Source organism: Triticum aestivum, chromosome 5B (assembly GCF_018294505.1).
Source record: "Triticum aestivum cultivar Chinese Spring chromosome 5B, IWGSC CS RefSeq v2.1, whole genome shotgun sequence".
In the NCBI taxonomy this organism is placed as follows: Eukaryota; Viridiplantae; Streptophyta; class Magnoliopsida; order Poales; family Poaceae; genus Triticum; species Triticum aestivum.
The window spans coordinates 120,531,285-120,545,647 of NC_057807.1; the positions used below are offsets into that span (position 1 = coordinate 120,531,285).

The window sequence follows — 14,363 nt, forward strand, 5'->3', positions numbered from 1 at the left end:
AGCCAGCCAACTCGCTGCTCTCACGGCCTAGCTTGATGAACAGGAAATGAGATGGACATGGCAGTTTACCCAGGTTCAGGCCACCTTGCAGTGTAAAACGCTACTCCTGCTTTGTGGTGGATTAGCCTCGCGGGGGCTGAGGATGAACTAGTACAAGGAAGAACAGCCTCACAGGGTTTGCTCTGGGGGTGGATGTGAGCTCAAGGGATTCGACCTCTAGGGGTCCGATCCCTTCTATGGTGGTGGCTAGGCTATACTTATAGTGGCCTCGGTCCTCTTCCCCCAAAACTTAGGCAGGAAGGGATCCCACAGTTGCCAATTTTGAAGGGGGACAAGTAGTACATCTTATCGTGACAAAAGGTGGTCTTTGCCTGCAAAGCTTCTGGTCATGACGTCGTGGTGGGCTCAGCGATGACATTCGTCCTGGCGGTCTTGGTCTTGCTGCATGCAAACGTCAACCTTTGGTTGATTCCTTGGGACCCTGCGCCGGCATGCGCTTGCCTTCTTAGCACCAAAGAGGAAACCTGTCGCTCTGCACCCGCTGGCGCGCTCCTGGCCTTGGTGTCATGGCTGGCTTCACCTCAGCCTCATGAGGTGAGTGCTTGCATAGAAATCTCCGCTCCTCAGGAGGCTGTCTAGGGAGGCCGCTCCTTCCGGAGGTCTTGGTGTCGTCCGCCTCGCGAGGCTTGGCCCCTCCCAAGGGTCTTGTCTTGTCGATGCTGAAGATGGGCCGTACCAGGCCGCTGATGGAGCCACGTCATGGGCTGCATGCAGACAAGTCTGGGTACCCTGGTTCCCAGAACGCGGACACCCTCGGTGAGCTTCGTCTCCCCTCCCCCGAGCTTGTATGGATGCATGGTTTTTTGTATGGATGCATGGATGTATGTATTAATGCATGGATTTTTTTCTAGTAGTTTTTTCTGTAGTTTTTTGTATGAATCAATAGATGGATGTATGAATGCATGGATGGATGCATAGAAGGATGGATGAATGCATAGATTGATGCATGGATGCATGGATTTTTTTAGTAGTTTTTTGTTGGAGTTTCTTGTAGTAATTTTTCTTGTATTAGTTTCTTATAGTTTTTTGTGTAGATGAGAGATGTTTTCAGGAGGAAGAGAAATTGACTTCTGACGATGACGGTCAATCTGGGCAAGTTTGTCCTGTGATATACCTTTGTCACACACGATGGACTCGCCCAGCTTGACCATCACCGAAAGTGGAAATACCCGTGAAAGAGTGTCCACCATATATACAACCTACATAGAGTGTCCATATTTGATATATAAGAGATGTTACCGACCGTTGTCATGGGGGGTCGCTCTTCCTCTGCTCCTCCTCTGTGATAATTTTAAAGCGGAAGGAGCAGAGGAAGAGCGACCATCACCGACAATCGATAAGATTTGTTCATGGAGGAAGAGAAATCAATGTCTGACGATGGCGATCGATCTGTGCGAGTTTGTCCTGTTATACCTTGATAACGCGCGATGGGCTTGCCCAGCTCGACCATCACCAAAAGTCGAAATACCCGTGAGAGAGTTTCCACCATATATACGACTACCAGATAGAGTGTTCATCATATTTGACAGATGAGAGTTGTTCTTGGAGGAAATAAATCGATTCTTATGTTATTTATCATTGTATGATGAAAGGTGTTAGCGTCGATCGATTTTGCGATTATGGCTTCCTCCGATGACACATCTTCCTTTAGGGTCGACTCCGCGGTCGAGGAGAAGAGTGACGATGACCTCTTGGCGGCGCTCATTGAGAAGAACCCACAACTGATCATAATTAAGTATTTTGAGGATCTAAAAAAGAAGAATCCGTCAACTAAGGAGAGCAAGGCCCCACCACGTAAGGAGAGAGACGGCCCGGTGCCATTGAGTCCAGCAACCATCATTCCAGACAACGCTTGGTCCTCCACTATGGGGGATGCCCCCACGTGCTCTGACTCCACGATCACTGGTTTCACCGACTACACATCAGGTGAGCTCAAATCTGAGCTAGAACAATGGGAAAAGAACGAGAGAGAGAGAGAGAGAGAGAGAGGGACGGTACAAGGGCAGCGTGTAGGGCTTATCGACGTCTCGAAAATGTGGCAAGGCTGTGGGAGATGGCATGGAAGCGGCAGCGCCCGGCATCCACCCGCTCTGCCCTTCTGGAGCAAGGAAGCAGATGAGTTGCAGTTGGGCCTTGGTCGGTTGCACAGTGTTGGGCCCAAGGTAAGCTCACTCCCTCACTTTTTCTTTTTTTGTCCCCAGGGTAGTTTGGTCCAAAGTAACGGTCAAAGGCCTTTGACAACACGACATGGTGATGGAAGGGCATTTGATACACCAAAGGGGAAAAGTAAGGGCAAAACAGAGCAAGCTCAAAAAGTAAGGGCAAAACCCGTGGGTAGGAACCAACTAGGGACAAAAATGCAATTGTCCCAATTATATATTTTGGAAATATGCCCTAGAGGCAATAATAAATTGGTTATTATCATATTTCCTTGTTCATGATAAAGGTTTATTGTTCATGCTAGAATTGTATTGACCGGGAACTTAAATACATGTGTGAATACACAAACAAATACTATGTCCCTAGTGAGCCTCTACTAGACTAGCTCGTTGATCAAAGATGGTTAAGGTTTCCTAACCATAGACATGAGTTGTCATTTGATAACAGGATCACGTCATTAGGAGAATGATGTGATGGACAAGACCCAACCGTAAGCTTAGCATTTGATCATATCACTTGAGTTTATTGCTATAGATTTCTTCACGTCGAGTATCTATTCCTAAGACCATGAGATCATGCAACTCCCGGATACCGTAGGAATACCTTGTGTGCTATCAAATGTCACTTCATAACTGAGTGATCATAAAGATGCTCTACAGGTATCTCCAAAGGTGTCTGTTGGGTTGGCATGGATCGAGACTGGGATTTGTCACCCCGTGTGATGGGGAGATATCACTGGGGCCTCTCAGTAAAACAACATCATAAAGAGCTTGCAAGCAATGTGCCTAATGAGTTAGTCATGAGATCTTGTATTACAGAACGAGTAAAGAGGCTTGCCAGTAACGAGATTGAACTAGGTATGGAGATACCGACGATCGAACCTCGGGCAAGTAACATATCGCCGGACAAAGGGAATTGCATATGGGATTAACCGAATCCTTGACATCATGGTTCAACCGATAAAAGATCTAGGTGGAATATGTAGGAACCAATATGGGCATCCATGTCCCGCTATTGGTTATTGACTGGAGAGAGGTCTTGGTCATGACTGCATGATTTCCGAACCCGTAGGGTCGCATGCTTAACGTTCGATGACGCTAAAGTAGTATTGGGATATTTTATGATTGGTAATTGAATGTTGTTCGAGATCCCGAACGTCGCGAGGAGTCTCGGAATGGTTGAGAGGTAAAGATTTATCTATGGAAAGTCATATTTTGGGTACCAGAAAAAGTGCAGTTTTTTTGGTATTGTATCGGGAAGCTCCCAGAAGGTTCCAGTGGATTCTGGAGGGGTCCGAAAGTCCAAAAGTGGGTCCACCATGCCCTAAGGGTTGGCATGGGCTAAGGTCAGGCGCCCTGGCCTTATTGGGCCAGGCGCACCATGTCCTCAAAAGCCCATGTGGCTAGGAAAGGGAAAAAAGGGGAGTCCTAGTAGGAATAGGATTGGACTAGGAGTCCAAGTCCTCTCCCCCTTGGCGCCAACTCCTATTAGGAGTAGGGCTGGACTCTCAGCCCTCCCACACATATAAATATAGGGGAGGGGTGCAACAAGGCACCCCAACACATTGGCCTTGGCTGCTGCCCCGTTTCTCCCTCTCGGCATACTTCTCGTCCACGGTTTTTTGTTTAGCGAAGCGCTACCGTTGCTCCACTACCACCATCACCACCATGCCATCGTGCTAGTTTTGATCCCATCTACTTATCCGCCTTCTCTTGCTAGATCATGAAGGAGGAGACATCATCGAGCCGCACGTGTGCTAAACTCGAAGGTGTCATCCGTTCGGCACTAGATCGGTTGGATCGTGATCGGATCGCGAAGAGTACGACTACATCAACCGCGCGATATACGCTTTCGCTTAATGGTCTACGAGGGTACGTAGACACACTCTTCCCTCCCGTTGCTATGCTAATCCTAGATAGATCTTGAGTGTTCATAGGAATTATTTTGATTTTCATGCTTCATTCCCCATCAATATACACACCCTGTAAAACCATTTTTATGGGAACTAAAACTTACACTACAAATCAATCAGCTACGGTCTGAAATGCATGCTCCAAGAGCATCTCCAATAGATAATATAGATATATAAATAACCATCTTTTACATCATTAGGCCCCAAAACACCCCTCCAATAGATGATTCAGATGTATAAAAATTTACTACAAGTTTACACTATAATGTAAATGCATCATCAAGTGATGCAAAGATACATCACTTGGCCACGCGTGATGTAAACGACCAGCCACCGCGCAAACACCCAATTGCCACTGTGACACTTCACGTTGCCCGCTGCTCGCCCACCTGCCTCCCGTCGCCGGTGATTTTGCCCCAGAAACGCCACCGCCGCCGTTCGTCCGTCCATCCCGAGACCTCGTCGCCCATCCCTGCCGCCAGAGCCCCCAACGACCCAGCGATTTGGATCTACCCCTTCGAGGATTTTTTGGCCGATTTGGATGTTCGCCGGAGCGATAGTGGACGTGATGGCTCCAGGATCTCATGGCCACCTTCCGGAGTAGCACTGCTCGCTGCCAAAGCTAGCAGGGGCAGCCGCGCGACCACCGTCACCTCGCCGAGCGGCCATTGCTTCGGTCGGATGTGCCGGTGTTGCATCACCGTAAGTGGACTCCTTCGCTATCCGCCAGCCATCCAAGGGCGTAGTAGACCTAGCCGCCCACCCTCGACGGCCGGCATGAGCACCATCAGGGCTTCAACCAGCTGTCGGCCGGTTTTTCCACCCTGCACCCAACGTGTTGGACAAAATTCCCCAAAGGTAAAAATTCGCAAAAACTTTGAGTTTTTTATAGGACGTGAAGTTGTAGTTTGACGGTGATTCCCCTATTGTTGATGAGCTCGTGCGACTCCTCTTTTGTGGATGATTTTTCATTGGATGACGAATTTGATTTGACCGAAGGAGAGGACATTGATATGCTAGTAGCGATACACCAAAGGAAGAAGCCAAAGCATGGTGGTTGTGTGTTTGGTCGTGAGTACACCCGAAGAGAATGGGTTGAGACGCACAATAGATTGATGTGCAACTATTTTGGTACTCCATCCGTTTTTTCTAGAGAGGTACTTTCGTCGGTGATTTAGGATGTCCAAGGATTTGTTTGTTTGTATTTGCAATTTCGTGAAGTGACATGGCAGAGCCTTCGAGCAGAGGAGGAGAGCAGCCGTGCGACTGATGCCCCTTTTTACATCACCTGATGGAGCAGCAGCCGCGCGACTGATGTATTTTACATCATCCATTGAAGTTGGGTGTTTTTGTGTAAATTTTGCATCTAGCAGTTTTTGTTACGCACTCCTCCATCCAATAATATAAAAGCATTTTTGGAGATGCTCTAAGAGCATGGTTAATAATATAGCCAACGATCGGCTATAAGAAGTTGCCATGTTATCTAAAGCCAACGTGTGGGCGGGACGCGCACGTATGTCCTCCCCTGGCCCGCCTGTCAGTTGCACAAGCAAAACCCCCCGCGCCCCCATTTGGCGCCATTCCCCCCAAACCCTCCCACATCCCGCCCCCACCCTCCCCCGTCCATGGCCGATGCCCCGTCGAATTCCGGCGGCTTGGCCGTTGACCCGCCCGCAAAGGTGAAGAAGAAGGCAACCAAGGGTGCAAGGAAGCCATGGTCGGCGTGCACGACGGAGGAGCTCGCCAAGTTGGACGCATAATCGGCAAAGAGGAGGAACCGGAGGGCGGCCGTCAAGGGCAAGACCGCCGTGGCCAAGTTCGCCACCCAGCGCAATGCGGTGGAGGCCGCGCGGCGCAAGGCCGAGGTCGATGAGAAGGATGCCATCGTCAACAAAGCGCACGCGCTCCTAATGCTTGGCATTTGCCGTCCAGCGGGGTTCTCTGGTGCGGCCGCCAGCCCGACAAGCACAGGCTCGTCGGTCGCCAGGCCTCAACATTGCTCGTCGTCGATGTCGCGGACCATGCCTATGTCGCCCGGCTTTCCCCCGCCAAGGGACGATGGTCACACCCGTTTTTCTGGCTCGCCGGACATTAGCGTGATCGTGTCGTCCATCTCGCGCCCCTCGGTCGTCATCGACCTCAACGTCACGCCAGGTTCTAGTAGCGTCGGCCGGCCGGCCGTGGAGATGCAAAGAAAATAAGCACGGACACCGTTTACGGGCACAATGTTGTCGCCCCGCGTCCTGTTCGACGAAATGGCAACACCAACACCAACGGTCGACGACCCATTCTACAACCAGTACATGGAGCAAGTGATCTACGAGTGTGGGCATGGCGTTGCCTACGAACCCGACGAGACCCAAAGTCAGGATGGTCGCGCCCAATACGTTGCGGATGAAGAAGCCCGCGACCATGCGGACTACGACCATGGTGACTCGTGGCATGAAGACGATGCCATCTATTGCGAAGGCGGTGGTGATGAAGAAGATGGCTTTGATATTGACATTTCGGGCGAGCCATTGTTCATCGACGAGTTCACCCAAAGAGCGGAAGCACAAAAGAGGAAGAAGAGCATGCGCACGGGTTCGTATTCACGATACGAGGACAAGTTGATTTGCCAATGTTGGATGGAGATTAGTCAAAATCCGAGGACCGGCGTGCAACAAAAGGGCCTTGTTTTTTGGACGAGAGTCCACAAAACATTCCATGAAAGAAAGATGTTTGAGCCCTACCAAATTACGAGCAACCGTGGTATCACCTCGATTCAAAAGAGGTGGTTGTTCATCCAACAAGAGTGCAACAAGTATTGTGCCGCACTGAGAGCGTTGAAGCACGACCCGTGAGTGGTCTCGGCATTGGGGACTTGGTATGCTCTCCTCATCCTAGTTCTTTTTTTGCTACGACCATGAGACTTCGGCCTTGTATATGCTTGCATGTTCATTTGTTGTTGATCATGTGGTGTAGGCATTTCAATCTTTGGAAGCATTCAAGGCCCGGCACAATGACAAGCCATTCACTCTTACGCATTATTGGACGCTCATCAACAATTGTCCAAAGTTCAAAGATCAATACCGTGAACTTCAAAGAAAGAGAGGCAAGAAGGCGGCCGCGTTTGTCGGAGGTGGAGATGGCGAGGCATTGAAGAGGCCGAGGGGCAAGCCCAACTCCAAGGTGGATGACGTACGTGATGCGTCATCTATGGCCTTGCATGAGACTTTACACGACATGATGTCTCAAGAGGATGTGAGGGACAAGAAGAAGCGACAAAGCAAGGACGAGCAAATGAAGCAATACCTAGAGTTTCAAAGGAAGAAGCTTGAGATGGAGGAGGCGACCAAGAAGAGGAAGATCGACATGGAGGAGGCGGCCCGACAAAAGCAGCTCGACATCGATGCTGCCAATGTCACGGCCAGGCAGAGGCAACTCGAAATCGGGACCACCAATGCCGCAACCAAAGCAAAGGAGGTGGTCCTTGCGATCATGAGCGTGGACTTGACCAAGATGAGCGAGAAGACGAGGAGCTGGTTCGAGGCCTGGCAGAAGGAGATGTTCGATGCCGACGACCTGAACTAGGTCGTCTGATCGGCCGTGACCGTTCTTTTTTGGAGGTTGGCATGGGTGCCAGCCGCTCACTGTGTGCCGGCGAGAAACATATTCATTTTGGAGGCTGGCTGTGTTGCTAGCCGCTGGCTGTGTTGCCGGTGACAAACTATTCTTTCTGTAGGCTGGCTCTGTTACCGGCGAGGACATGTAGACCGTTGGCTGTGTTGTCGGCGAGGACATGTAGACCGCTGACTCTGTTGCCTGCGTGAACTAGGGCTGCTAGGCTGATGAACTAGGGCTTGGTATTTCGAACGTTGTTGTTTGAAAATGGAGGCAGACATGATGGGGCCAAAGGATGCGGCCGCACGACCACGGCATTTCAGGACAGGTCCGGACACGACCCCATTGTCCTACACAAACAGACAGAATCCGCGCAAAACGGACCTCCGTTTGGGGTCGTACGCTGGAGTTGGCCTAATAAGCACAACAACACCAGCTCAGCTGATCCGGACCTAGTCAGCCCCACATGTCACTCGCACAGACCTCCACCCTCTGCCGTTGCAGCTGGGCCACCTCGAATGGCAACCCCACAGGTCATGGACTTTACACCACCAACAAAACCGGTGACGCTTTCCAGTCGAGAAATCTTCCGGAAATAATTCTCTCTTCCTTGCTTGCTCCGGCGTCTTATCTCTTCCCTCCCCCACCCCCGCGCAGCCTGGTGCGATCTTCCTTTCCCAGCCATCCAATCCCCAATTCCGCCTAATCCAATCTTATCACCAAATCATTCGCCACTACTAGCATGCTGCCAGCGCGCGGCGACGCAGTAATCGCCGTCGCCGCACGCGGGAGCGATCTTCTTGTTCCGGCCATATAAATATCCCGACTTCCTCCGAGTTGCCCCTGGTCGCTGTCTCCCGGGATTTGCTTCCGGTCCAGCCTGATTGCGGGGCGAGAGATTGGAGAAGCTGTTGGTTGCGTGGAAGGATTTGGAGGAGTTTGGGAGAGTCTCCGAGGCGGGTTACGTACGGTGCCGGGAGTCCGTGGAGGAAGGAAGGTGATTGCGTTCGGTGGCCGTGATGGCGCCAACGACGCACTTCACGCCGTCGCAGGCGCACGCGGCGGCCGCCTCCCACCACCCCGCGGCGGCGGCGGCGGCGGCCACCGCCACAGCCACTGCCCGGCTGCATGCGTCGGCGTCCGCGTCGGCGCCTGCCGCGGCGGCGGCGCTTTGCCCGCCCTTCCTCGCGGCGGGCTCCCACTCCGTGGCGTGCCCGCCCGTCCAGAACCCGCTATTTAGTGGCCCGGCCACGCCGTGGGCGGTGCAGCCCCAGCGCGCCGCTGCTGGGGCCCTTGGCCCGGAGTTCCGGCGTGCGCGCTCCACCAAGAACATCTCCAAGCGCAACAACCGTGGTGCAGGTGGCCAGGAACGCGGGGCGCGCGCGTCCTCAGCTGCTGCTGGGCGCTGTGTCGACAAGCTGCTCCGCGTTGCCCCTGAAGACCGGCGCGCGCTCGGCGCATCGCTTTCGTCTTTCCGGGGAGAGCTGGTTGGTCCTGATGATTACTGCCATGTCCTTCGGGAGCTCGGCGACAGGGACAAGTCTGCGCTCCGTGCGCTTGAGGTGTTCCACGCTGCACTGCCCCTTGTTGGCAATGGCTCCGTCGATAAGGGCAAGCTTTTGACCGCCGCAATTGGTGCACTCGGCAAGATGGGGCGACCAGACCTCGCAAGAAGAGGTTTTGATGCTGGCATTGCAGGGGGTTATGGCAAAACGGTGTTTGCATACTCAGCGCTCATATCAGCATATGCGAGGAGTGGTCTTGCGACCGAGGCCATGGGGGTGCTTGAGTCGATGAAGGGTGCAGGCTTGCGGCCTACCACAGTTACGTACAATGCGGTGATTGATGCATGCGGGAAAGGGGGTGTTGACCTCAGGTTCACGCTCGGATATTTTCGTCAGATGCTACGGGATGGGCTCTGTCCCGACCGGAAGACTTTCAATTCACTTCTTTCTGCATGTAGCCGCGCAGGGCACTTGGAGGATGCCCGTGCTGTCTTTGATGAAATGATCCATCTTGGCATTGGGCGTGACATTTATACATACAACACATTTATCGATGCAATTTGCAAGTGTGGCAACATCGAGCTTGCTATGCAGGTTCTGCTGGATATGGAAGCGAAAAAGCTGAAGCCAAATGTTGTTACATACAGTACACTGATTGATGGATACTCCAAGCTGGAGAAGTATGAGGGGGCACTCAAGTTGTACGAAAAGATGAAGTCTTTGGGAATTCGATTGGACCGAGTTTGCTACAACACAGTGCTGGCTATTTATGTGAAGACCGGAAAGTATGCCGAAATTGCCATTGTGTGTGACGAGATGGAGGACTCTGGGATTGAGAAGGATACTGTCACTTACAATTCTTTGATTAATGGATATGGAAAGCAGGGACGCTTGGACATCGTCTCTTTCCTCGTCCAAGATATGAGGAGACGCGGGGTAGCTCCTAGTGTACTCACATACTCAACTTTGATTGATATCTATTCAAAGGCAGGAATGCATGGAGATGCATTTAATGTCTATTTAGATTTTAAGGAATCTGGCCTAAAGGCCGATGTTGTTCTGTTCAGCTCTTTCATTGACACATTGGCCAAGAATGGATTGGTAGAGTGGGCATTATCTTTGCTAAATGATATGACCGAGATGGGTATCAAGCCCAATGTGGTTACATATAACACAATAATCGATGCATTTGGCAAGTCTAAGGTACATGCTGAGGAGGATCCTGAAGTTGGGGACATGGGCATTGTTGGGGTTTATAATGGCCAGATCATAAGGGCTGCTAATCCAGTGACAAGAGGACACTCTGCCATTGATGTCCGGATGAGGAGGTCTCAGGAATTATATTTCATTCTGGAATTGTTTCAGAAGATGGTCCAACAGGGTGTAAGGCCAAATGTTGTTACATTTTCTGCGATCCTGAATGCTTGCAGGTACATCTTGATTTCTGTCACTTAAGCCTTTTAATGCCAAATTTCTCTAATTCTTAGTATTCTACCACTGGATGCTTGTCTAGCCATTTTGTTATTAATTTTGTTGTACTAGTTGAAAGTAAAAAAATTAGTGCTGTATTATACTGGAAATTGTTCTCGGTATTCTGCCACTAGATGCTGTCTAGCTATTTAGTTCTAAACTTGTCATGCCAGTTGAAAATTTCAAAATTTTGTGCTGCATTGTACTGGAAGTTAATTACCTTTTTCCTGCCAGTTTATTTTTTTCTAAGTCCAATATGGATGTATGCTTGCACTGGTTAAATGTTAGCCTTCAGGATATATGATCTGCGTATGGAAAATACTCCCTCCGTTCCTAAATATTTGTCTTTCTAGAGATTTGAACAAGTGACTACATACGGAGCAAAATGAGTGAATCTACACTCTAAAATATGTCTATATACATCCGTTAATCCGTATGTGGTAGTCCATTTGAAATCTCTAAAAAGACAAATATTTAGTAACGGAGGGAGTACTATTTATTTTACATCCTGTCATTATTTGCTGGTTCTAGAAAAGAGTGTAAGCCGAAGATATCCTTATGTCTCCATATTTATTTTGGCCAAAACAGAAGTGTAATACATATGAGTTGAGTTAGGAAATCATGTTATTAGTACATAAATCTGAATTAGCAATCACATTGTGCTCCTCTCCAACCTGCAAATCTGGTATACGGTAACTAACTCTACGCTTTAATTCCGTTCTTGCAGTCGCTGTAATAACTTTGAAGATGCAGCCCTATTACTGGAACAACTTCGCTTGTTTGATAACTTTGTCTATGGCGTTGCGTATGGGCTCCTTATGGGTTACCAAGAAATTTGGTCGCAAGCGCAGTCCCTTTTTAATCAGCTGGGACGCATGGATTCTCCAACATCCTCTGCCTTTTATAATGCTCTTACTGATATGCTATGGCATTTTGGCCAGGTAGGATCTGCTCGAAGTGTACATCTTTGAATTAAGTATTGTGTTGATTTGCAAAAGCAGAGATTTTGTGTTGTTAAAAAGGTTAAATCCTTGAGTAATCCTTAACAATTTATCAATGCTTAGGGGTAATTTTTATTCTCAACTACTGGTTATATTTGAATAGATGAAATAGTATCATAGTAATACTTGTTCTTTTATATTAACTTTTAAGTGACTTGAATAGTTTGTACTCTTTCTTATTCCCTTAGTGTTATGGATTTTGTCATTGTCCTTAACCTTAGTATACATGGATTTTGATCTTACCTCTTGAATGAAGATACTCATGCTATGTGATAGCCATTCTAATATTTCAATTAAACATTTTTTACGTAGTCTATTGACATTTATGATTACTTTGGAAGTTGTTTTCAGATTAGTAGTAGTTAAATTGTCCTGAATTGGTATTTATTGGACAGCTTGATATTTAATTGTACTGAACCATCTTCATATGTAGGGTAGCAAGTGTTGCATGCTATGTAAAATGTTCCCTGTTAAACTGCATACACGGGGCTAATCCGTTCGATGAACTGCATGACAAATGTGTGTTCCTTCTTATTTTCAGAGGCAAGGAGCTCAGTTAATTGTGCTCAAAGGGGTAAATCTCCGTGTGTGGGAGAACACATGGAGTGAGTTTTGCTTGGACCTGCACCTTATGTCATGTGGTGCAGCTCAAGCAATGGTTCATGCATGGCTCCTGAATGTGCGCTCTATTGTCTTCGAAGGACGAGCTATGCCTGAGTTTCTAAGGTACTCGATGCTACAACTTATTTTTCTTGTGTTTGTTACATTTATGGTAGTTTTGTGTCTGCAAATGCAAAGGCTGTAAACTTTTCCTCCCATCTGTATCTGTACTGAAACCATGCTCTGTATATCTGTACAGCATTCTGACAGGGTGGGGAAAGCATAGCAAGATTGCGGGCGCAAGCACTCTTCGCCATGTCATCGAAGCACTTCTCAACTCAATCGGAGCACCGTTTCAGGTTGAGCGATTCAACATTGGAAGGTTTGTATCGCCCAGCGTCGTGGTGGCTGCCTGGTTGAGAGAATCCGGCACCATCAACACGATACTCGTCAGCGACGAGCGTGCGCAGCGTGCAAGCCCATCCAATCTGGTGCCGAGGCTGGAGGCGCTGCAGTTGTAGCCCGTAAAGCACCGCATACCCTGTAGCAGCCTTGTCTGTAAGCTCTCCCCCGCCTCTCCTTAGTTTGTCTTCTGCCTTTCAGAAGACTGTGTAGTGTATTATAGGCTCGCCGAATAGGAGCTTGTTTTGTTGTTGAATCCTGTTGTTAATTGGCAGTGTGCCTTTCAAGTTCCAACTCCTCTCATCAAGGGTGGAAAAAGAAGTTTAATCAGAATCCACCAGATTGGATCCCCTGTCGTCTATTGATTGTCGCTTCGTCGACAGCAAGGACTGGGAATCACTGCTCCCAGAGGGTCATCTGCAGCGGGTTAAGATGCCTTGAGTTCTTGTTTTGGTACTCCTCCGGTGAAGGCAGATACCTGGAGCTCTTGTTTCGGCAAGTGCCATGGATGGATGACGCTGACACCCCCACTGGCTGGTTTCCCCCTTTGGATCGTGATGCTGCTTTACAAGATGCCATCAGCTTTGCTGAAGATGCAAATGGCATCTCCCGATCCATGAATGATGAGCAAGCAGCCTGTGGCTGTGTGGGCAGCTCAAGTGGTTGGCTGACGAGGCGCCATGGAAAGGGCAAGCAAAAAGGCGTGGAGGAGATGAGCGCAATGTGTAGGCTGTTAGATTCATTCATTCAGTTGCCATGGCTCCTTTCTGAACAATTGGGCCTGGAGATGGGGCATTGTCAACCGTTCGAAATGGTCAAAAAATTGTCTGGAAACTGTATATCGCCGACCCGTGGCCCATTTTTTTTACTTTGGTTTTCATTTTACATTTAATTGTTGGTTCGCTTCTCGCTCTCATCGGTATTTGACTTCTTCCTCGCATACCCCCTTGCATATCTGCCTTTTTCTTCTCCTAATTTAGATACTTTTGAGTCGTTGAAGCGACGTCTTACACGAGGGCGGAGTCAAAGGAAGAGAGGCGAGAGCGACATTCATACCAAGGAGAAAGGATGAACCGATGGTTTTGGTTTTGGTCACGGGATCGGTAAATGATCGGTTAGCGTTGTTCGATTGATTTTTTCTTTGTGGCAAGAAATCAATGATCCGTCGTTTTCTCTCTTTTTTTCTCGGAAAAGAAATGGCCGAGAAGTTTGAAGATCAAAATAAATTCAGAGGGGTGGCTGCAAGTTGCAAAAGCCAGCAAAGAAAAAGGGAGGAAGGGTTGCGTGTGGGAGCACAGCAACACCACCAGCAAGATGGATGGGTTGCTTGAGGCCCATGCAAACTAATGATTATCCAGCAATTTGGGAGGGGATATGCTCTGCTCCCCAAGCGAGAGAAGGGAGGCCATGGCAAACAAACTTGAATGACAGCTGAAAGAGATTGGTCCAACAGCAGATTCGCAAACAAACTTGAATAACTGTTACTACTAGTACTAGTACTGTTTGTGGTTTATTATCTGGATTCTGGATGGAGAAAAGTGCTCCGGGAACTGTTGGGTGTACGTGTAGATGATGCCTCACTATTTTGCTTAACTCTAACATGCTCTAGTAAATACATATATGGTATGTATTTTGCAACATATGCGGTAA

At 49.0% G+C, this 14,363-nt stretch overlaps 1 protein-coding gene across 2 annotated transcripts; it reads left to right on the forward strand.

Moving 5' to 3' along the window:
* Positions 1 to 8,323: 8,323 nt before the first annotated feature.
* On the forward strand, positions 8,324 to 13,552 carry LOC123110734 (pentatricopeptide repeat-containing protein At2g31400, chloroplastic). 2 transcript variants are annotated; one of them, XM_044531330.1, is made up of 5 exons: positions 8,324 to 10,670; positions 11,438 to 11,651; positions 12,253 to 12,437; positions 12,571 to 12,869; positions 12,989 to 13,552. In XM_044531330.1, the coding sequence occupies exons 1-4, from the start codon at positions 8,755 to 8,757 to the stop codon at positions 12,830 to 12,832; spliced, it is 2,577 nt and encodes an 858-aa protein (XP_044387265.1). In that variant the 5' UTR covers positions 8,324 to 8,754; the 3' UTR covers positions 12,833 to 12,869; positions 12,989 to 13,552. The 2 variants fall into 2 exon arrangements, with proteins under 2 accessions (XP_044387265.1, XP_044387264.1); XM_044531329.1 differs by having other exon boundaries at positions 8,325 to 10,670; positions 12,571 to 13,552.
* The last annotated feature ends 811 nt before the right edge of the window (positions 13,553 to 14,363 follow it).

What these genes read in the sequence shown, in the direction of transcription:
- LOC123110734 (XM_044531330.1), top strand. Translation starts at nt 8,755, where the DNA reads ATGGCGCCAACGACGCACTTCACGCCGTCGCAGGCGCACGCGGCGGCC. An exon ending in GCGATCCTGAATGCTTGCAG is followed by an intron (nt 10,671 to 11,437) that starts GTACATCTTGAT and finishes CCGTTCTTGCAG; the next exon opens with TCGCTGTAATAACTTTGAAG. An exon ending in GCTATGCCTGAGTTTCTAAG is followed by an intron (nt 12,438 to 12,570) that starts GTACTCGATGCT and finishes ATATCTGTACAG; the next exon opens with CATTCTGACAGGGTGGGGAA.